Below are 24,013 nucleotides of genomic sequence, written 5' to 3'. Positions count from 1 at the left end.
ACAAAATTAATTTGTATTTCTTTCTTTTTCTCATATGTTGCACTATTTACCTATGATATATTCCTATTCCTATGAAGTCTATGTATATTTGTCTCTTTAAAAATTCCAATAAAAATTGAGTTGTTTAAGAGGTTATGTTGTGTAACTGCACATTTTGTAAGCACAATACTGTGTACGCTCATGTTTGCTTATAACTATTTCTTAATGTGTAAAACTGTACTCAATAACTGTAAGAGGCACATGATAGGGTTTAGACACAGAGTATCAGGGAAGGGGTCTCGGTTGGTAGAGCGGCCGTGCCAGCAACTTGAGGGTTCCAGGTTTGATTCCCGCTTCCGCCATCCTAGTCAAAGTCGTTGCGTCCTTGGGCAAGACACTTTACCCACCTGCTCCCAGTGTCACCCACACTGGTTTAAATGCAACTTAAAGATAGTGGGTTTCACTAGCACTTTGAGTCACTGAGAAAGTGCTATATAAATATAATTCACAATTCACAGTATTTCTATATGTGTTAACATTATTTGCAGTTTATTGCCATTCTTGGAGGATTACCCCCAATAATAGCGGGATCTACTGTATCCAAAGATCACCATGATTATTAGAGCTGCAAATCTTTGGGTGTTCCACGATTTGATTCAATATCGATTCTTGGGGTCACGATTCGATTCAAATTAGATTTTTTTTCGATTCAACGCGATTCTCGATTTAAAAACGATATTTTCCCGATTCAAAACGATTCTCTATTCATTCAATACATAGGATTTCAGCAGGATCTACCCCAGTCTGCTGACATGCAAGCAGAGTAGTAGATTTTTGTAAAAAGCTTTTATAATTGTAAAGGACAATGTTTTATCAACTGATTGCAATAATGTAAATTTGTTTTAACTATTAAATGAACCAAAAATATGACTTATTTTATCTTTGTGAAAATATTGGACACAGTGTGTTGTCAAGCTTATGAGATGCAATGCAAGTGTAAGCCACTGTGACACTATTGTTCTTTTTTTTTGTTTTTTTATAAATGTCTAATAATGTCAATGAGGGATTTTTAATAACTGCTATGTTGAAATTGTTACTAATATTGATACAGTTGTTGATAATATTAATTTTTGTTTCACTACTTTTGGTTTGTTCTGTGTCGTGTTTGTGTCCCTTCTCAATTGCTCTGTTTATTGCAGTTCTGAGTGTTGCTGGGTCGGGTTTGGTTTTGGAATTGGATTGCATTGTTATGGTATTGCTGTGTATTGTTTTTGCTGGATTGATTAATTAAAAAAAATTAAATTTAAATTTAAATTAAAATAATAATCTAAAAAAAAAAAAATCGATTTTTAAAAAATGAGAATCGATTCTGAATCGCACAACGTGAGACTCGCGATTCGAATTCGAATCGATTTTTTCCCACACCCCTAATGATTATGCTGTAATATTTTGGCTGAAGATGACCACATTTCTCAGCTCTGACATGCCGTTTCTGAGGAAATGTACATTTGTAATGTTTTATATGCAACTGGTTAACGTCTCTGGAATCAGGCAATTTGTTGACGTTTTCGCTCAAGAAGAAATGGCAACTTTCGATACAGCAGTGTCCTTCTCTAAAATTCTAGGCTACAGATGATCAACATGTCTCAAATATTCATTGTCTTGTTCCTTCCAGCTATGAAAAATAACTCAGACAAGAGGTTCTCCTACCAGCAGCTTCCTGTGTCTTTGAAACTCGTATACACCGTCCTGCAGGTATAACGTGAACATGGAATCATCTTGAGGCTATGGTGGTTTGTGCTGTGGCTTACTTCTGTTGTTTTTTATTCAGGAAATGTCCAAGTTTGAAGAGCCTGACATCTTGTTCAACATGTTGAACTGCCTGAGGATCCTGTGTCTGCATGGGGAGTGTTTGTACCTCGCCCGTAAGGATCACCCCCAGTTTCTGGCTTACATCCAGGAGAAGATGCTCATCCCAAGGTGCATACTGATTTCCCTATTTCTGCACCACATTGGAAATACAAATAGAATACGTTGAGAATACATAGTTACCTTCCGATGTTGCATTATAAGTGAATTTTTAGTGTCAGTCATACCCAAATTAACACTTGAGTCACTCACACTGTACACAGAACATGAAGGAATTACAGCAATAAAAAACACTAAATACATGAAATAGTAAAGTGAGATCAGTTTTTTACTTTTGTCGCTATGGCTTACAGTATTTGGAGGAAAAAGCAAAAGAGGCGTGTTGGATTCCAGTCTTGCAGCTAAAAGAGTAACACTTTTTCATTGCACTAACAGGAACCACTATACGCTCTTTATCCTTCTCAATCAGGGTTATTCAACTAAATGATTTTAATATCATATTTTCAAACATAAGGACCGGGAGGCTGAATATCTCCCTTCTATACTATTGTTATTTTTTACAACCAGCATCCTGTGCATCCTCTGTTTTTGGTCTATGTCTTTAATCAGTTCAAATGAAAATAGCCCTTTTTTGCAAAATACTATTGTCCGCTGTAGTGTATGACTGGACGCTGACCTTTAGCAGGTTAAAACGTAGATGCAATCGTCTGCCACTTTGTTTCCGCTAGTCCAAGTTCCTCTACACAACAGCAGCACACTAGTGTTTTTAGGAATTTGCTGCAAAAATGTTTGTCTACCCAGTTTGGAGCTGAACTTGGGGGATGGTATGGTGTCATTCCCGTGCCAAATTAGGCCCCCAGGTTGCCGGTTGATTAGTTCTGCTCTAGATCTCTATTCTTATTGATGGCTTTGAGAAGTGAGACCAAATGTTTGGGAAATATTAGTGGGCGTTTCTCCTCCCTGAGCTTTTTATTGTGTTTTATTCCATTTTCACTTTCATGGTGATGGCTTTCCTTTTCTTTGGCGCACTGCCACCGGAAGGGCCTACATCACATTCGAGAGGTACATTGAAGTGCAAACAGTTAACTAACAAGCAATGGTATCCTTCCTCAGTGCAGCTGCGCATTAGCGCACACACTTCTTCCGCTGCACACGAGAAACAGACTGTCTTGTGTTTACAGATCAAAATCGCGTTTTTAATTAAGCGCGTCCATGAAGATTCCTAACTCGTAATGTCATTTAAAAAGCCCCACCTGTAAATAATCAAAAGGGCTAGTTTAGAAAACAGTATATTTTTGTGTTTCAGTCTGTGGTCGATGTTGAAGTCGGAGTTTTGTCAGCTGGCCTCACTAGCAGTGCCACAGCTCCTCCACGCCCTCTCTCTGTCCCATGGAGCAGACATCTTCTGGAACCTCATCAATGCACACTTCAACAGCAAAGACTGGAAAATACGATTTGAAGCAGGTGAATTCAGATTCCGCTCATTTGTTTTATTACTGGTAGCCTCATGATGATAACTAAAGCATAACCAGATAATTAGAAATACATCTGATCATGTTGAAGTTGAATTTGAATTTAACACCCATACAAACTACAATATTGCTATTAAAACTGAGCATTATCTTTGTAAAGTAAGATACAGCTCTTGTCTGATTATATACACAATGTAGTCATCTTGGCTCTAAGTTTGTGTTTGTGATTCATTTTGTACAATGTTTTCAGCTGTTTGTGTAAATCAGTAGAAGACCCCCTTCCACCTTATATAACATACATCCTACACTACTGCCCACATCTCCTCCCTTGTTGTCATGGTAACGGTGCAGCTCGGCAAATAGGAATTGATGGATTGATAGGAGATCCTTTTTTTAACCACCTTCTGATTGGCTGTCAAAAGACCTTGGGACATTCACAAACATGTCAATTGATTGATAGGCCAAAACAGACCTTATCCTTGTAGCCATGGAAACAAATAGTGTCGTGTGGTCAGGCTACTCAGTAGCCGCTACTGGGTCTATGGTACTTCAGTCCTACATGAAAAAACAAGTATAAACATATGAGGACATACATTTTCTTTTATGAAAAAGAAAAAAACAAACAAAAAAACAAGTTTAGGATTGGAAATGTCTTTACCGGGAGATGTGACCAACAGGCCATGCAAATGTTTGAGCTCCTACTGACACTCAGTGGTCATTGTTATGTACTGCAACAATTACAGCAACGTCCCTAAACACTCGTATACTAAAATCAAAGTGGACTATTGGTAATGAATGTTGCTTTTTCATTAAAATGCTTCACATTTTGGTGACGTGGTTTATATAGTATCGTCCATATTAGCAGTACATTGTGAATATTTGCAACTGTCAGTATTTTTCTTTGTTAGATTTATGTCCATGACAACATTGTGATCTCACAGTGGAGAAGGTGGCAGTGCTATGTCGCTTCCTGGACATCGGTGCCGTAACTAAAAACCACCTTCTGAAGTACTCCCTGGCACATGCCTTCTGCTGTTTCCTGGCTTCGGTGGAGGACGTCAATCCAGCTGTGGCCACCCGGGCTAGACTGTTGCTGGACACCATCAAGAGGCCTGCCCTGCAGGTGACCACCTCACACAGCCATTCAAACCTTGCATGTGCAACATGCAGTGCAATTCTTCACAATGACCTTCACAAAATGAATACATAATGGCAGAGTGGCTCTGGTGGTAGAACAGCCTTGTCAGCAAAATGAATAGTTCCAGGTTCAAATCCAGCTTCCGCCATCCTATTCATGGTTGTTGTGTCTTTGGGCAAGACACTTCGCCCACCTTGCTGCCGGTTCAACTCACACTGGGGAATCAATGTTTGGTGGTGGTCGGAGAGGCCGTAGGCGCAAATTGGCAGCCATGCTTCCGTCACTCTACCCCAGGGCAGCTGTGACGGAACTACTAAATGTAGCTTACCACCGTGGAAGTGGAGTGAATGAATGATGGGTTCTCAGTTCTCTGTGAAGCGCTTTGAGTGTCTAAAAATGCTAAATAAATCTAATCCATTATTATTATAAACCCATGCTTATATTATCTGACAGTATCAAAAAATGAGCATTATTATCTTTGTAAATGTAGATCTTTGTTGATACAACTGTTGCGTTAGGATTCAGTGGCTTATGCAGTTATTTGTCCCTAATGTGTTGATTTTACTTACGCTTTTGTATCCTTTCCAGGGTTTGTGCCTCTGCCTGGATTTCCAGTTTGACACTGTAGTGAGGGATCGTCCTGTCATCCTCAGCAAACTCCTGCTGCTTCACTTCCTGAAGAAAGACGTACCTGCACTCAGCTGGGAGTTTTTTGTTAACCGCTTTGAAACATTATCACTGGAGGCTCAGCTGCACTTGGACTGCAATAAGGACTTCCCTTTCCCTACTAGTAAGTATACTGTATCTTTAACGCGGCCACCTAACGTCACCTGTGACAGGAACAATAATAAACTTTCATTTGACAGCCATCACAGCAGTGCGAACCAACGTGGCCAACCTCAGCGACGCAGCAATGTGGAAAATACGACGGGCACGCTTTGCCAGGAACTGCCAGAGGAGCGTGCGGTCGCTTCGTGACAGCGTGAAGGGCGGCCCGGCAGAATCAAAACGGGCCTTCTCACTCCCTGAGTCGCTGAGCAACCGTCTCTGTGAGTAGTGTGGATCAGCACAAAAATGTACATTGTGTCTTCAGTCTGTGGTAGGGATGGGAATTGATAAGATTTTTTCGGTTCTGATTCCACTTTCGATTCTGCTTCACGATTCAGTTCCTTTACCGAAAAAAAGGGGGAAAAAAGGGTGGATTAGCATCAATTTTATTTAGTTTAGAGATAACATGACCTTAGCAAGCCTACAGTGAGGTCTCAAGAGGCACCTACATAGTAAGTAATCAAAAATTACTTTTTTGCAAATAAAAAATAAGAAATTAATATTTTTCTGTATAATTTAATCATGGGGGCGTGGTTGGGGAACGTGGTTAAGAGGGGAACATATTTAAGCTAGAATTCACCAACTCAAGTATTTCATATATATATATATATATATATATATATATATATATATATATATATATATATATATTTATTTATATGTATGAAATACTTGACTTTCAGTGAATTCCAGCTATATATATATATATATTTATTTTATTATACATATAAATAAAAGAAATACTTGAATTTCAGTGTTCTGGAGGCTATCCAGTAGATGGCAGTATTGTCCTGTTTAAGAGTGTCACAACATTGCTATTTACGGCAGACAAACTGCTTTACGGTAGACTACACGTGACTGCTGTTGTGTGTTGTTACCGCGCTGGGAGGACGTTAATGAAACTGCCTAACAATAAACCCACATAAGAAACCAAGAACTCGCCCTCGATCATTCTACAGTTATGACGTCATTGGGCAGGCAAGCTGTTTATATTGTGGGAAAGCGGACGTGAGAACAGGCTGTCCCCACTCAGGTCCGCATTGAGCTGGAGGGGGCGTGGCCTCCAGCTCCGGCTGAATACCGGGAGTTTGTCGAGAGAAAATTTCTGCCGCGAGGTTATCGGGAGAGGCGCTGAATACCGGGAGTCTCCCGGCAAAAACGGGAGGGTTGGCAAGTATGCCTTAAAGCCAATCCAGAACTATATGCAGTATATATCACAGTCTACTTTTCTTTTTTGGTTTGTCTTGGGGCGGCGTGGCTCAGATGGTAGAGCGGCCATGCTACACTGAACACAAATATAAACACAACACTTTTGTATTTGCTCCCATTTTTCATGAGTGGAACTCAAAGATCTAAAAAATATATTTTATACACAAAATACCTTTTCCTCTCAAATATTGTTCACAAATCTGTGTTAGTGAGCATTTTTTCTTTGCCAAGATAATCCATCCCACCTCACAGGTGTGGCATATCAAGGTGCTGATTAAGCAGCATGATTATTGCACAGTTGTGCTTTAGGCTGCCCACAGTAAAAAGCCACACTGAAATGTGCAGTTTTATTACACAGCACAATGCCACAGATGTCGCAAGTTTTGAGGGAATGTGCAGTTAACATGCAGACTGCAGGAATGTCCAGCCACTGACACATTCCTGGGACCAGACACCCGGACAGCTGCTGTAACAACGGGTTTGCATAACCAAATAATTTCTAAACAAATTGTGAGAAACTGTCTCAGGGAAGCTCTCTTGCATGCTAATCGTCCTCATTGGGGTCTTGACCTGACTGCAGTTGGTCGTCGTAACCGACTTGAGTGGGGGAAATGCTCACATTTGATGGCGTCTGGCACGATGGAGAAGTGTTCTCTTCACAGATGAATTACGGTTTTCACCGTTCACGTCTGTGGCGTCGTGTGGGAGAGCGGTTTGCTGATGTCAACGTTGTGAATCGAATGTCCCTTGGTGGGGATGGGGTTATGGTATGGGCAGGTGTATGTTATGGACAACGAACGCAAGTGAATTTTATTGATGGCATTTTGAATGCACAGAGATACCGTGACGAGATCCTGAGGCCCATTGTTGTGCCATTCACCCGAGACCGTCACCTCATGTTGCAGCATGGCAATACATAGCCCCATGTTGCAAGGATCTGTACACATTTCCTGGAAGCTGAAAACCTCCCAGTTCTTGCATGGTCAGCATACTCACCGGACATGTCACCCATTGAGCATGTTTGGGATGCTGTGGATCGGCGTATGCGACAGCGTGTTCCAGTTTCTTCCAATATCCAGCAACTTGGCACAGCCATTAAAGGGTGGACCAACATTCCACAGGCCACAATCAACAACCTAATCAACTCTATGTGAAGGAGATGTGTTGCACTGTGTGAGGCAGATGGTGGTCATACCAGATACTGACTGCTTTTCTGACACGGCTCCCATAGGTTGCATTGTAAGCAAACTTATGATTGCATTTATTTGATATTCAGAATGCAAAAACATAAAGTAAATGAATAACATCTATCGTCATGTTTTTCATATTGATAGTGCACAATGGGCAAAATTCCCAAAAAAGTGCAGTTTCCCCTTAAGCAACCTCCACCACCACACTCCTTATGTTCCCAGTCGTATACCTCCCACTCTACATTCTAAATTTTGCTTTTCTAATTTGATTTGTAGCTCTAAGGCTTACCAGGCAGGAACACTCTGCCCCAACACTTGGAGATATGATAGAAAAAGTCCTACCAGGTAAATAAAATTTCAATATGAATCATTATTCATGCATGCCATGCACCTTATAGTGGATAATAAGGTTCATGCAATATTTAAAAAGGTTTTCTGCAGGCTTTGCTGATTTTACCACACATGTTGGGTATGCATTATACCTGGTCTAAAAAAAAAGGTGCAGGATGATACCATCTCTTGTGCTATCCAGGCTTGTGCAAAATTTGAAATGTTGATTTAATTAATTTGAAGAATTTGAATTGAATTAGCTCCACCGCACAGGATGTTGAATTGGAATTCCAGGAAGATACATTTCTTATAGTCAAGTAACATGAACAATACATACATCATGTATGAATTGCATGGAATTTAATTTCTACTTCTTTCAAATTGAATTGCAATTCTACGTTTGTAAATGCAAATTCATGGAATTGGAAAAGCTACTTTTCCTGGTGTTTTCACGCCTCCTAATATTTCACCCTGATGCTACAGGTTCGCTTGCAGCCCAGACACCATGTTCTGAAGATGACAGCATCATCAGGGACCTTCTTCCCGAGGACGCCGGCATAGACCACCAAACTGTCCACCAGCTCATCATGGTGCTCATGAAATTCATGGCCAAAGACAAGAGCAGCGCTGAAGCAGACATTGGCAGCGCCAAGGCCTTCAACACGGTGAAGCGTCACCTGTATGTGCTGCTAGGTTACGACCAACAGGAGGGCTGCTTTATGATTGCGCCTCAAAAGATGCGCACCTCCACGTGCTTTAACGCCTTCATTGCTGGCATTGCACAGGTGACTGGTACTTTACATTAAAAAACAACAACACCTTTTTAATAGACTTAGGGTGTAGTATTACTGTGCTTTGTGCAGGCTTGTAAAAAATTCCCAAATTGGAATTTTGAATAAATTAATTTGAAGAATTATAATTTGAAAATAAGAAAAAAGTGGAATTGAATTTTTTGCATATCAGATACATTTTTAATTTCTTCAATTCTGAATTTTGCACATTCCTGCTGTGCTGGCCAATACATTTACTTGTGTTTCTCTCAGGTCATGGACTATAACATCGGTTTAGGGAAGCAGCTGCTCCCCCTGGTGGTCCAGGTCTTAAAGTACTGCACTTGTCCTCAGCTGAGACACTATTTCCAGCAGCCACCTCGATGCTCTCTTTGGGCGCTGAGTCCACACATCAGGCAGATGTGGCTCAAAGCCCTGCTGGTCATCCTCTACAAGGTACTATTTGGAGTTTGCACGGAAATCTATTTTGTACTGAGCACATGGTAAATCACCCAAATTACCAGCATATTTATAACAATCAGACACATAGCAGGCTGAACTTTGATTGCAGCACTAGTTTGGTTGAGCCCCTGCACCAAATGAAATGTCATGTTTATGTGCCTCAGTACCCTTACAGAGAAATGGACGGAAGTAAAGTTGTACTCCACCTGATCCACATTACCATCAACACCCTGAATGCCCAGTATCACAGCTGTCGTCCACACGCCACGGCCGGTCCTCTCTACAGCGACAACTCCAACATGAGCCGCTACAGTGAAAAGGAAAAAGGTGGACATGTTCAGCTTGAGCATTATTTGGCAAAATGTCTAAAAAATTAAATGGCGTCTTATATATTTTTCATGAAATCATAAGATTTAGAGCGTGCCGACAACCCTCAAGCTCAAGCATTTGTCACTTGAAAAATCTATGCGTGAACAGCTACATTTAGAATGTTAATATAGCTAAAAGGAGGCAAAGCTCCATCCAATTTTTTTTTTAAATATTGTAGTACAAAAAATAATAACCTGATCTGATGAAGTAATATTTTAATACAACAAACTATAACCAGGTCTGATGATATGACATTACAGTACAAAAAATAACCTAATTTGATGAGGTAATATTGCAATACAACAGATCATAACCTTATCTTTAGTAGTATTGCAATACGACAAATTATAAGCTGATCTGATGAGAAAATATTGCAATACAATAGGGATGTAACGGTTTTGTAGATACTGTGGTATTTCGGTTTCAAATCATTCACGTCATGCCGTGACGCGTGACAGGATCAAACAAAACTTGGTGTGTAGTTTTTTTTTGTGGCGTTGGCTAGGTCAAAAAATAAACTACATCTCCCAGAATCCTCTGCGCAGCGCGGGACTGGCAAGGTGTAAGCAAAAAGTAAAATGTGTTTGTTGTAGATGATGAGACTTTTTGTTTTCGGACATTTCATTAAAATCTGTCCATATAAAATGATGGGGCGGGTCAGATCTGGCCCCCTTGGCTTTGAGTTTGTCACTCGTGATCTACATGAATGCTAGCATGTCTTCATGAGACCAACCCATAGGGGGCGCCACAAATGTAATTTTCAGTCACGTGATAGGGTGGAATGAGACTGAGATGTCCTTTTTAAACACTATACTCATAATAGGGCAACAATTTCCCTCCCACCTATATTTCAGAGGAGGACAGCGTGTTTGATGAGTCCGATGTTCATGACACACCCACGGGTGCCGCTAACAAGGAGTCACAGACCTTCTTTGCCCGTCTGAAGAGGATTGGTGGCAGCAAGTCTGTGAAGTACCAGCCTGTAGAGCTCAATGCAAAGAAAAGTAAGAGCATCAACAGTTTAGCTTACATTCACGTAAAATATTTTGGTTTCTCTATGTTGTTTTTTTTTGTACTCTTTCCTGCTTCAGGTGAAATTGAGCTGTCGGAATATCGGGAAGCCAGCGCCCTCCAGGACAGCATCCTGCACTGTGTTCGAGAGGAGAGCACCAGGAAGAAGCGCCTGCAGGCCATGAACAAGCAGAAGTCTCTCGACATTTCCAACACTGACTCCATCCTCTTTAATTTGGACGAACATCGACGCAAATCCTGCATCGACCGCTGCGACTTGCAGGCACCCCCCGTGGTCTTGCCCCCATCCGCCGCCGCTCACAGCAGACGACACGGCAAAGGATCTTCCAATGGCTCCTCGGTTCGAGTGGAAGGTGGCAATGCTGTGGACCGACGGGGCTCTCGAGGCGGACAGTCTGACAGCTCCAAGCCTGTTATACCAGAGGTCCGCCTCAGCTGCATGGAGACCTTTGAGGACAGGCTGGATCAGGATTCTGCTGGGGAGTCCGCTGCAGGGAAGGAGGACACAGACCTCATTGACCTCTCCTCCGACTGCACCTCCATTCCGGAAAAACACTCGCTGCTCTCCATGTCTGACACCGACTCTTTAGTCTTTGAATCCTTACCTCCGCTTCGGATTGTTGAGAGTGATGAGGACTTTGACCTCAACACCTTGATAGGCACAAAGTTCAGTGGAAGTCCAAAAGTTGTGGCCTCCCCCGCAAGTAGCAACACCTTGCGGCTGTCCCCCGTGGTGCAGGTGAGTGTTGAGGACTGCTCCAGTCACAAAAAGATTCCAGACCTTCTGACAGGAGAACAAGGCTCTGAGGAGTTGCTTTTGGAGAAGAAGTTGACGCCCTCCAGCTCCTTGGAGCTGCCTGAGCGACTGGAAAACATCTGCCATGAGAGCCCCATCATGACCCTGAAGCAGAAGAGAGACTTGCTGAGGAAGACCCCACATGTGCCTGACACCTCACTGGACGACAATTACGGGATGTCTGAGGAGGCGAAGGGCTCCAGTCCCTCCGGCAGGACAATCTTCTTAGACATCCCGGAAGACAACTTCGAACCTCTATCCTCACCCGAGAAAAGCAATGACGAGGAAGAGTACGGTGATGACGAGGAAGACGATGACATGGGCGATGAAGCGGACAGCGACCCGAAACATCACGATGGCGATGAAAACGACGAGGCAGAGTTTAAGATCCAGATCGTTCCTCGACAGCGGAAACAAAGGAAAATAGCTGTGAGCGCCATCCAGAGGGAGTACCTGGACATCTCATTCAACACGTTTGATAAACTTGGCAGCGAGCAGATCACAGACCCAGGTGAGTCTGACAGAAATATCATGCTAGTACAGTATTCTGCTTGAAAGTTGTAGAATACAAAACACATCATTTACATAAACAATGTTTCCCACAAGTCTAAACAAACATCCATCCATCCATTTTCTACTGCTTGTCCCTAATGGGGTCACGGGGGGTGCTGTAGCCTATCTCAGCTGCAGTCGGGTGGAAGCGGGGTACACCCTGGACAAGTCGCCACCTCATCACAGGGCCAACACAGATAGACAGACAACATTCACCCTCACATTCATTGGCATAATCTGCAAATTTAAGCAACATTTAGGTTTAGATTCAACATTTAGCGCTCACATTTAGATTTAATATTTATATTTAACATTTAGGCTTAGATTTAGATTTAGATTTAACATTTAGGTTTGGTTTTAACATTTAGGTTTAGATTTAAAATGTAGCCCTCACCTTTAGATTAAAATTTAATATTTAGATTTAGATTCAACCTTAAGGTTTAGAGTCAACATTTAGGTGTAGATTCAACATTTAGCACTCACATTTATATTTATATTTAACATTTAGGTTTAGATTCATCCTTAAGATTTATATTTAACATTTCGATTTATATGTAAGATTTAAATTTAACATTTCGATTCAGCATTAAGATTTAAATTTAACATTTAGATAATTAAATTTAATTATAGTCAACATTTAATTTAACCCTTGTGTAGTGTTTATATTGTTGTTACTCAGCCAGTGTTTGTACGTCTGATGGACCCTTTGCATTTTGTGGCTTTTAATGCCTCACAATCAAACACTTTTATGTTAAAATACTGACTTATCCCAAAAACATCTGTAATGAGGCTGGTAAAGGAATACATTGTCTCCAGACTTCCCCCCACATTCGACCCATACCAGTTTGCTTATCGCCCTAACCGCTCCACAGAGGACGCCATCTCCTCTGCACTCCACCTGAGCTTAGAACATCTGGAAGGAAAGGACAAACACGTGCGGATGTTGTTTCTGGACTTCAACTCGGCATTCAACACCATCATCCCGCAGCACTTGGTGAGCAAACTGGCCACCCTTGGATTCAGGACCCCCCTATGCAACTGGCTGCTTGACTTCCTCACAGACTGACAACAGTCTGTGAGAGTGGGCAAGAACACCTCCAGTGCCATCTCCCTGAGCACCGGCTCCCCCCAGGGCTGCGTCCTGAGTCCGCTGCTGTTCACGTTGATGACCCATGGCTGCTGCGCCAGGTCCACTACCAACCACATTGTGAAGTATGCGGACGACACGACAGTAGTGGGCCTCATCCGTGACAACAACGACATGGACTACAAGGAGGAGGTGAAACATCTGGTTGACTGGTGCAGAACCAACAACCTGGTCCTGAACGTCGACAAGAACAAGGAGATCATTGTCGACTTCAGGAAGCACCAGTCCAGCCACGCTCCACTCTTCATCAACGGCACAGCGGTGGATATGGTAAGCAGCACCAAGTTCCTGGGGGTGCAGATAACTGACAATATAACCTGGTCCCTACACACCGGAGCTCTTGTAAAAAGAGCTCAGCAGCGCATGCACTTTTTGCGTGGGATGAAAAGAGCACAGCTCCCTCCCCCCATTCTCACCACGTTCTACAGAGGCACTATAGAGAGCCTACTGACCAATTGCATCTCTGTCTTGACTGGAGCCTGCAATGCCTCAGACTGGAAGTCTCTCCAGAGAGTGGTGAGTACGGCGGAAAAGATCATCAGGACTCCTCTTCCTCCTATCCAGGAGATCGCAAAAAGCCGCTGCCTGACCAGGGCTCAGAAAATCTGCAAAGACTCCTCCCACCCCCACCAAGGACTGTTTTCACTGCTGGACTCTAGAAAGAGGTTCCACAGCCTCCGAAGCAGAACCTCCAGGTTCTGTAACAGCTTCTTCCTTCAGGCCGTAAGACTCTTGAACGCATCATAATAATCCCCTCAATTCCCCCAAAAACGGATGAACTCGCTGGAATATAAAGACAATATAACATACATCCATAAACATAGATGCATATGCAAAAGTGCAATATATTTATCTTTACAGTAATCTATTTATTTATATCTGCAACTTATTGCTTTTTTATCCTGCACTGCCAACCAGCTAATGCAACGACATTTCATTCTTATCTGTACTGTAAAGTTAAAATTTGAACGACAATAAAAAGTAAGTCTAAGTCTAAGTCTAAGAACCACAAACACTGGCTGAGTAACAACAATATGAACATTGCATGGAAATTTCTCCGCCAGTTTCTGCATCCCACAGGGATTCTTCTTTTGTGTTTCTGCACCTGCGCTTCCCACACAAGGTTGCAACATTGTTTGTCAACACTGTCTGCTCTCATTTTGTCGCACATTTGACCCTCTGATGTTCTGTGCCGTCTAGGCCTGCTGTGTATGTGTGTGTGTGTGTGGCGGGCGTGTGGTACACAGAACATCAATTTCCACACTTCTATTAGCCGGACATCTTATATGTAATAGAAATGTGTTGGTGGGGGGTGGGTGGGTGTGTGTGTGTATGGTGTGTGTTCATTAAATATGTATTCTGATATATGTTCTTCACAGAAAATGAGCCAAAGCCAGTGAGTCTTAGTTTGAAAAAAATAATTAATTGTATCATTTTTCTTTTAATAAAAATCAAAAACGGGTCCCACAGACCCGAACACCACACAAGGGTTAAACTTAAATGTGATGAATATGTTATGAAAATTTGCTAAATGTGAGAAAAGTGAGTTAAATCTGAGAAATACTGTATATCCTGTGACGTTTTACTGGGAGAAGTAGACGACAGAAACAATGACTTCGTTTAGCTGTCAGCGTGTTTATTGACAGCTGGATATGTGAGTGAGATGTGTAATTAAACCAAAGAGATGTAGTGTGACTAAATGTGAGACTTATCTGAGCGTGGTTGTTAGAGGATGTTGAGGGTGCGTGTTGATCCAGGTGGAAGTCCAAATAAGGGCAAGGCAGGCTCGAGTGTTGGAGGACAGGCGGGTAGTCGAGGGCAGGAGCGCGGCGTCGTTGTCAGTGGGCAGGCGTGAGGTCGAAAATCCAGGAAGGCAAGGTCCAAGGTGACAAGGCACACAGCTTGACAAGGAAGGATGACGGGGAGCTGGAGAAGACAACACAAGCGACAATGAGCACGGCGGGGAGGAAGCACAGGGAGAGAAAATGCACAAATGGGTGAGCGAGGAACGTGTGGGCTTACTGTACAGGGTACGAGAAGCTACGTTCTGGCGTCGGATCTCAGGTTGCGTTGGCTCTTGAAGGCAGATCGCTCATCACTGGCAGGTGTGTGGATTACGGATTGGTTGCAGGCGCGAGGAGGTGCACCAGCAGCAGAGAGAGTGCGTCTGTGGGCGTGGCCCGTGGCGCGCCCGTCAGGACGCACAGCAGGAAGAGCAGCAGCAGGAGTGTGATCCATAACAGGACCCCCCCCCTTATGCGAGACTCCCGGCGAGCTTCGGGGTGCCTCAGGGTGAGCTCTGTGAAAGTCTTCGATCAGGGAGGGGTCGGCGATGTAAGATGCCGGTACCCAAGACCTATCCTCAGGACCATAACCCTCCCAGTCCACAAGGTATACCCATCCCCTCCCCTGTCGCCGGACCCTGAGAATCTCTTTGACCGTCCAGACTTTGTCCCCATCCTCGAGGACCCTAGGAGGAGGAGGAGCAGGGGGGGGGCAGGGAACTGCTAACTACTGGTTTGATTTGGGAGACATGAAAGACAGGGTGGGATCTCATGGAATGTGGAAGATCCAAATGTACTGCAGCAGGGTTGATCTTGGATTTTACCGTATACGGTCCAACAAAACGTGGTGCCAGTTTCTGGGAGAAGATCGGGAGGTGGAGGTCCTTGGCCCGAAGCAGCACGTGCTGTCCGGGCTGGTAGTCGGGAGCCGGAATGCTCCGCCGGTTGGCGTTGCGACACATCCTTTCAGATGCCTCCACACTCTACGACATCGTCTCAGGTGGGCCCGGGTGGAAGGAACTGCCACCTCGATCTCCTGGGAAGGAAACAAGGGTGGTTGAAACCCCAGCCAGCACTCAAACGGGGACATACCAGTAGCTGCGCAGGTCATGGAGTTAAAAGAGTATTCCACCCATGGAATAAATTTGCTCCAGGAGTTGGGCTGTTGCGCAGCCATACAGCGCAGCATGGTCTCCACCCCCTGGTTTGCCCTCTCTGCTTGACCATTGCTTTGGGGGTGGTAGCCGGAAGTCAGACTAACCGTGGCCCCAACTCCCTTGCAGAAGGCCTGCCAGATCCGAGAAATGAATTGGGGGCCACGATCAGAGACAATGTCGGAGGGAATCCCGTGGATTCTGATCACATGCTGTACCAGCAGGTCCGTCGTCTCAGCAGAGGATGGGAGTTTGGGCAATGGAATAAAATGTGCTGCCTTAGAGAACCTGTCAATGATGGTGAGGATTGTGGTGTTACCTCTAGAGGGGGGGAGACCCGTGATGAAATCAACAGCAATGTGGGACCAAGGCCGACTGGGGATGGGAAGTGGGTGTAAGAGGCCGGCAGGAGGCCTGTGGTCTGCCTTGTTCCGGGCGCAGACGCTGCAGGCGGCGACAAACTCACGGGTATCCACCTCCATGGAAGGCCACCAAAAACGGCGTTGAATAAAACCTAGAGACCTATGGACTCCGGGATGACAGGTAAACACACTTGAGTGAGCCCAGTCAATTACCTTGGCCCTTAAAAGTTCAGGAACGAACAGTCTATTAGGGGGTCCATTTCCGGGACCAGGGTCGGAACGTAGGGCCGTCTTGACCAAGCCCTCGATCTCCCAAGTTACCATCCCGATGATGCGGTTAGGGGGAAGGATGGTCTCAAGAGTGGATTTAATGGTGGGTTCCTCTGAGAAGATCCGGGAAAGAGCGTCCGCCTTGCCGTTACGTGAACCTGGTCTGTAGGTTAGGGTGTAGTTAAAGCGACAGAAAAATTGTGCCCAGCGAGCTTGCCTGTCATTCAGTCTTTTAGCGGATCGGATGTGGATGAGGTTCCGATGGTCGGTCAGGACCAGAAACGGATGCTTGGCCCCCTCCAGCCAGTGTCTCCATTTGACCAGTGCATCGTGGACTGAAAACAGTTCTTGGTTCCCTGCATCGTAGTTCCTCTCGGCTGGAGAGAGGCATCTAGGAAAAAATGCACACGGGTGCAACACATTATTCCCACTGGAACGTTGGGACAACACTGCCCCAATCCCAGAGTCAGAAGCGTCCACTTCAACCGTGAACGGCATGTCCGGGTCAGGGTGTACGAGAACGGGGGCGGAACTGAAGCTCCTCTTGAGGCTCTGGAACGCCACGTCTGCCTCTTTGTTCCAAACAAAAGCAGTAAGTGTAGATGTAAGTGCGTGGAGAGGTGCAGCTACCTTACTGAAGTTGAGTATGAATCGACGGTAAAATCCAGCGAACCTCCTTAGTTCAGTACGAGTGGTGGGTTGGGGCCACTCCACCACTGCCTTGATCTTCTTGGGGTCGGCTCGGATGTTACCCCTTTCGATGATGTGGCCCAGGAAGTTTACAGAAGAAGAATGGAACTCACATTTCTCTGCCTTGATGAACAAGCGGTTCTCGAGGAGGCGCTGTAGAACCAGGCGGACGTGCTGCTGATGTTCCTGCCTGTTGTGAGAGAAGATCAGAATATCGTCCAGATAAACAACCACACATTTCTCGAGCATGTCTCTTAAAACGTCATTGACCAGAGCTTGGAAGACGGCTGGGGCATTGGTCAGACCGAAGGGCATGACCCGATACTCGAAATGGCCTAGGTGTGTGTTGAAGGCTGTCTTCCACTCATCCCCCTACCTAATCCGGACAAGATGGTAAGCATTGCGGAGGTCAAGCTTGGTGAAGACTGTTGCAGGAGCAAGAGGTTCGAAGGAGGAGCTCATGAGTGGAAGAGGATACCTGTTCTTGACTGTGATGGCGTTGAGTCTTCGGTAATCGATGCAAGGGCGGAGGGAGCCATCCTTCTTGCCGACAAAGAAAAATCCAGCGGCTACCGGTGATTTGGAGGGAGTGATGATCCCTGAAGCGAGTGAGTCCGTGATATAGTCAGACATGGCCTTCTTCTCGGGTATTGACAGGTTGTACAGGCGGCTAGAAGGGAGTACTGCGTTGGGTACGAGATCGATGGCACAGTCGTACGGTCTGTGCGGGGGTAGGGATAGTGCCCGGGCCTTACTGAATACGGCTGCAAGGTCATGGTAGACAACGGGGACCCCAGACAGGTCGGATGGGGATGACTCAGGCTTGGGGTTCTCCGAGACGGGGGCTGCTACTTTGAGGCAGTTAGCATGGCATGCCGTGCTCCAGGCCAAGATTCTCCCTGAAATCCAGGAAATATGGGGCTCGTGCTGGCGAAGCCATGAGCGGCCGAGGACAAGGGGAGCTACGGGGGCGTTGAGGATCAAAAAGCTGATTTTTCCGTGTGGTTGCCTGACAGGGTTAGTGTGACCAGTGCTGTACGGTGGGTGATAGGTCCAAAGGGATGTCCATCCAAGGCCTGAGCTGGTAAGGACTTCTCCAGGGGAAGAAGTTCAATCCCGGCTTGACAGGCAAAATCATGGTCCAGGAAGCTCTCATCTGCACCCGAGTCCAAATATGCTCCCACCATCAGACTCTTTGACTCCCAAGATAAAGTAGCAGGGAAGAGGCTGCCAGGGTCACTGCGACCCTGGGGAAAGGTGGTATGGCTCACTAGTACTCCCCTTACTAGTGAGCCTGATCTTTTGGTTGTGTGGGGCAGGTCTGGATCATGTGACCCGCACAACCACAGTAGAGGCAGAGGCGCTGCCGGAACCTCCTCTCCCGTTCCTCAGTGGCAAGTCGTGTCCTGCCCAACTGCATGGGTTCCACCCCACTGGAAGGTACAGGAAAAAACCCAGACTGGTCCACCAAGGGGGCGCCTTCAGCCCGATATCTGGGAGCAGTAGGGGAGTAGGAAGCGGTCCGATTCTCCCACGCCGGCCGTCTGGTCCTCTCGCGGGCTGCGAGTCTTCGTTCCGCTGCCCGTTCCTTTAGCCTCTGGTCCATGAGCAGGGCCAACTGGATGAGGTCATGGTAGGTGGCCGGGCGGTCTCGCAACAATCCGTCCTTGATTTCGTCGGAGAGGCCCCGACGGTAGGCGCTCATCAAGGCCTTATTATCCCACCCACTGTCAGCGGCCAGGATGCGGAACTCGAGGGTGTAGTCTGCAACAGACCGAGAACCTCGCTGGAGGGAGTGAAGACGTGAGGGGGCGTCTCCTCCATCCGCGGGGTGATCAAAAACTGCCTGGAATTCAGAGCGAAACGTGGCAAAATTTGTGCTGAGGCCAATGTTGTGGTCAACTGCTGCCGTGGCCCACTGGAGGGCCCTTCCAGTCAATAATGAAAACATAAAGGCTATTTTGGCCCCGTCAGAATTGTAACGAGAGGGCTGGTGACGAAAAACCATGTCACACTGGACCAAGAAGCCACGGCAAAGTTCAAAATCCCCTTCGAATTCTCTGGGGCTAGCGATCTTCGGCTTGCAGGAAGTAGGGGGCAGTATGGGGACTGCAGCGGCAGAGGCGACTTGCTCGGTTGCCGGCGGAGCGGAAGAGCCTGGGGAAATTAATTCTAGTCGAGCTAAAATGTCAGCAAAAGCAGCATCCAGCTTGTTTTCAAGTACACAAAAGCGCTCTTGGTGCTGCTGGAGTGCCGTGTGCACACCTGTGATGTTGGGTGCAGGGGAGGCTCTGGAGGTGAGCGGGGTACGCGTCATGTTTTTGCCGTCTGGTTCTGACATGGCCAGAACGTACTGTGACGTTTTACTGGGAGAAGTAGACGACAGAAACAATGACTTCGTTTAGCTGTCAGCGTGTTTATTGCCAGCTGGATATGTGAGTGAGATGTGTAATTAAACCAAAGAGATGTAGTGTGACTAAATGTGAGACTTATCTGAGCGTGGTTGTTAGAGGATGTTGAGGGTGCGTGTTGATCCAGGTGGAAGTCCAAATAAGGGCAAGGCAGGCTCGAGTGTTGGAGGACAGGTGGGTAGTCAAGGGCAGTGGGCAGGCGTGAGGTCGAAAATCCAGGAAGGCAAGGGGGAATCCACGGGAAGGTCCAAGGTGACAAGGCACACAGCTTGACAAGGAAGGATGACGGGGAGCTGGAGAAGACACAACACAAGTGACAATGAGCACGGCGGGGAGGAAGCACAGGGAGAGAAAATGCACAAATGGGTGAGCGAGGAACGTGTGGGCTTACTGTACAGGGTACGACAAGCTACGTTCTGGCGTCGGATCTCAGGTTGCGTTGGCTCTTGAAGGCAGATCGCTCATCACGGGCAGGTGTGTGGATTACGGATTGGTTGCAGGCGCGAGGAGGTGCGCCAGCAGCGGAGAGAGTGCGTCTGTGGGCGTGGCCCGTGGCGCGCCCGTCAGGACGCACAGCAGGAAGAGCAGCAGCAGGAGTGTGATCCATAACATATCCGCTAGAAAAGTATGACTGAGCTTTTACATTCGGCGCCCCATATCCTCTTGCCTAAACGTCACACTGAGTTGCAGGACCGGAAGACAATCAGCCTGCAACAAGCTTGCTAGCTAGCTAACTTGTTGTCACCTATGTTTGCTCTCTGGGCCACGACAGCTGTCCACTTTGCTGCTAATCATATTTGGATGATTACAATCTTAACATTGTTAGTTCCCAACCAATTGTAGTTCTAGAATATTTTCTATCAGCCAGCTAGAAGGTATATTTTTGACCTGACGAATTGTAAACAGAGGTGAAAACACTGGGAGTATATTACCCGAATGGGGCATGGCTACAGGATAGAGTTGCCAAATGGGAAAATATATTTGAGTTCTTTGCATGCATGTTATAGAATTTTACATTACATTTTCAATGATAATAATGTTAGTAATTTATTCACAAATTGTTCCCTGAATTTTCCTCTTTTTTCCATAAAGTGTCTTCACGTCCCTGTAAATTAAGCATTTTGAAGCACAAAAATGGCTAAATGAACAACAAAAAATAAAGATACTACAGTTGTATTAACCACCACATGAGAACAAACCAATCAGAGCATGCTATTCAGTATTGTGACCACTGATTGGCCCACCCTTTGGCAGCATTAAAAGAGTGTAAAGCTGACTAAAGGGTGTTATCTCACCTCTAGGGGGCTATCATACATTCTGTATTGGTGAAAATGTAATTAAAAGGTAGTAAACAGTTTGTTTTATGCTGTATCTATTAAAAATATATCCGGTTTATAATTAATGACTTCTGCTTCGCGGAAATTCATTTTCCCCGTGTATCCAGAAACAATTAACAGCGATAAACAGGAGACTACTTTATAGGAAACACTGGATTTAAAAAATCATGCATTATTACTGTAATTTTGTGTCGTCAGCTGGGACAGGCTCCAGCACGCAACCCCGAACAAAAGAAGCTAAATTACATGAACTGTGCTCCATTTGTTGGATTTAGTGAGGCTGACTGACCAATGCATCACCTTGCAGATAACAAAGCTCTGTCTACTTTGGAAAAGCCACGGGAATCTGCCTCGGCTCCGACCCTTGAAGCCGCAATGCCCGAAACAAGCCACCGCTCTTCAGTTTCCGGTAGGAATCTGACACATCACTTACCTTACTCAGTTGCTGATTTCTTCCATCCATCCATCCATTTTCTACCACTTATCCCTTCTGGGATTGCGGGGGGTCGCTGGAGCCTATCTCAGCTGCAGTCGGGCGGTAGGCAGGGTACTCCCTGGACAAGTCACAACCTCATTGCAGGGCCAGCACAGATAGACGGACAACATTCACACTCACATTCACACACTAGGGACCATTTAGTGTTGCCAATCAACCTATGCCCAGGTGCATGTTTTTGGAGGTGGGAGGAAGCCGGAGTACCCACGCAGTCATGGGTAGAACATGCAAACTCCACACAGAAAGATCCTGAGCGCAGGATCGAACCCAGGACATTCGTATTGTGGGACAGATGCTGATTTCTTTCAAAACAAAAATAGCTAGTGGCGTATTTTTTATACTGACCATCTGTTTCACTCTGTATCCTTGAAACTTCCTTTTTCTCTGTGACCTCACACATTATCTTCCTACATGGCTCCTCAAACAGGAATACCAATATCTTTAAGTTTTTGTCCCTGTGTGACCTTACAGCTCAGTACCGTCAAGTGAAGCGAGGCTCCCTGGGGGCGCTGACCATGAGCCAGCTGATGAAGAGGCAGCTGGAGCATCAATCCAGCGCACCGCATAACATCAGCACCTGGGATACAGGTTAGTCAGTCAGTCATTCTTTGCTGAAACAACAAAAATGGAATTTACCTCAATGAATGGTCTTTCCCTGTAATGTAGGTCCAACAAAGACTAGTCTGCTCTCTGCACCGAGCACAGTCAGCATGTTTGTTCCTGCACCGGAGGAGTTCATTGATGAGCAGCCGACCTTAATGTCTGACAGGTGAAGGAAATCAGTTGAATTCTATTGCGCCAAATTACAACAAAAATTATCTTAAAGAGGACCTATGATTTGAATCTACATTTAAACACTCCTTGTGGTCTAGATCAGAGGTTCTCAAACTTTTTTTGACCAAGTACCACCATAAGGACCAACATTTAAATACAGTAGCGTAGTAGACCTGAACATTCATTAAAATGGATATTTCAATAACATTTATGGCCAGTGTAACATTACACACGGAGTGAACACTGTTTGAATATTTAATTAAGTGATTCTTTAGCATAACACTGGAGGGAGCACCCGTACCAAATGGTACCCATACGACAGTTTGAGAATACCTGGTCCAGATAATATGTATTGGATATGCTTTAGTTAAAATGTTTAATATATGTAGCTCCACAGTCAATTTTCTAACCCGTTTTTTGACTCTGTCTGCGATATTTTTGATTCTAGAAGCTAGAAGTTCCCAGATTGCAAGTTAAACCATACCCTCTCCAAAAGTATCATCATTAATCTTTTGAAAATGTACACTCTTTGAATATATATCTTGAAGTCATCACCGCTATTTTTTTTTCCGGATACTGTTGAAATAAACTTCATAAACATTATATAGATTCACCCTGTCACAACATTAGGTACACCTGCACATTAACCGATCAATTCAGAGAGTGCATGAAAGAACTGCTTTTACCAGCATTTATGTCATGGCCTGACTCTGCTCTCCCTAGCTGAGAGTTTTAACTAAATGTCTAAATAAGTACGTCCACCTTGCTCTGATGTCACGATGTAGCCAGATTGCAAAACCTCACGAACACATGAATCCTATAATTTGACACTTGGGCATTGTTTAACACGAATATCCAACATTGTAACAACATTAGAAAGTCAGAAAAGACAAAATTCATCATAGGTCCCCTTTGGGATACTACTCACATGGGGCTTGCAAATACACATTAAAAGACACCAATCAGCGACTTTGTAAGCATTAAATAACTCAGAAGGAAGAAAGAGAGACAAATTGGTATTTGAGAGTAATTGTGGCCATAATGCATCATCATTGTGGTACCATTAGCAGTTGTGGTTTGGTACTCTGAAGTGGACCACAAATTACTAAAAATACTTGATACACACTTTGATGTGGTTGCTGTGGCATTCACATTGGTATGTTTTTCATGGGAACAAAGGCTGCGCAGTACGTAGTATGGAAAATATGTGTAAAGTAAAGGCGAGATTGGTGGCACATTTTTGACACAACTCAAATATTCCAAACCAAAATGCTGTCTGCTGAGTTGAATACATATTTTATTGTTATATTACGCTATGTTAACCATCTTAGGTCTCTCAAAAACCTTCTAAGATATACTTTTAACAAGTGCCGTTGTCACAAACACAGAGGAAGAGAGCACAGCAAAGAGACAGCAATTTTAACTCATTTTCTCATTTTGCATGCTTTTTGCTGCCATTTTGACACTGGCTCATGACTTTGGTCTATGTAGCACATGCTCACGTGTGAGCTCAAGTAAATTGTCTCCTCACAGACCCACTTGACCAAAAGAACCACGTTAGCATAGCAAACACATCATACTTAGTTTTAACC

At 44.9% G+C, this 24,013-nt stretch overlaps 1 protein-coding gene across 1 annotated transcript in view; it reads left to right on the top strand.

The window, feature by feature from the left end:
* LOC133646887 (protein unc-79 homolog) overlaps positions 1 to 24,013 on the top strand; it is a 106,562-nt gene that overhangs the window by 56,801 nt on the left and 25,748 nt on the right. Inside the window, exons 20-34 of the mRNA XM_062042777.1 lie at positions 1,655 to 1,734; positions 1,811 to 1,959; positions 3,155 to 3,312; positions 4,262 to 4,443; positions 5,047 to 5,248; positions 5,325 to 5,507; positions 7,962 to 8,030; positions 8,499 to 8,800; positions 9,059 to 9,241; positions 9,412 to 9,574; positions 10,471 to 10,620; positions 10,708 to 11,955; positions 21,459 to 21,560; positions 22,119 to 22,235; positions 22,314 to 22,416. Of these exons, the coding sequence (XP_061898761.1) occupies positions 1,655 to 1,734; positions 1,811 to 1,959; positions 3,155 to 3,312; positions 4,262 to 4,443; positions 5,047 to 5,248; positions 5,325 to 5,507; positions 7,962 to 8,030; positions 8,499 to 8,800; positions 9,059 to 9,241; positions 9,412 to 9,574; positions 10,471 to 10,620; positions 10,708 to 11,955; positions 21,459 to 21,560; positions 22,119 to 22,235; positions 22,314 to 22,416 (3,391 nt within the window). The remainder of the gene's footprint in view (positions 1 to 1,654; positions 1,735 to 1,810; positions 1,960 to 3,154; positions 3,313 to 4,261; positions 4,444 to 5,046; positions 5,249 to 5,324; positions 5,508 to 7,961; positions 8,031 to 8,498; positions 8,801 to 9,058; positions 9,242 to 9,411; positions 9,575 to 10,470; positions 10,621 to 10,707; positions 11,956 to 21,458; positions 21,561 to 22,118; positions 22,236 to 22,313; positions 22,417 to 24,013) is intronic.

This window comes from Entelurus aequoreus, linkage group LG03 (assembly GCF_033978785.1).
Source record: "Entelurus aequoreus isolate RoL-2023_Sb linkage group LG03, RoL_Eaeq_v1.1, whole genome shotgun sequence".
Taxonomy (NCBI): Eukaryota; Metazoa; Chordata; class Actinopteri; order Syngnathiformes; family Syngnathidae; genus Entelurus; species Entelurus aequoreus.
The sequence above is the reverse complement of the archived record's forward strand: the minus strand, read 5'-3'. Positions and strand labels throughout refer to the sequence as shown.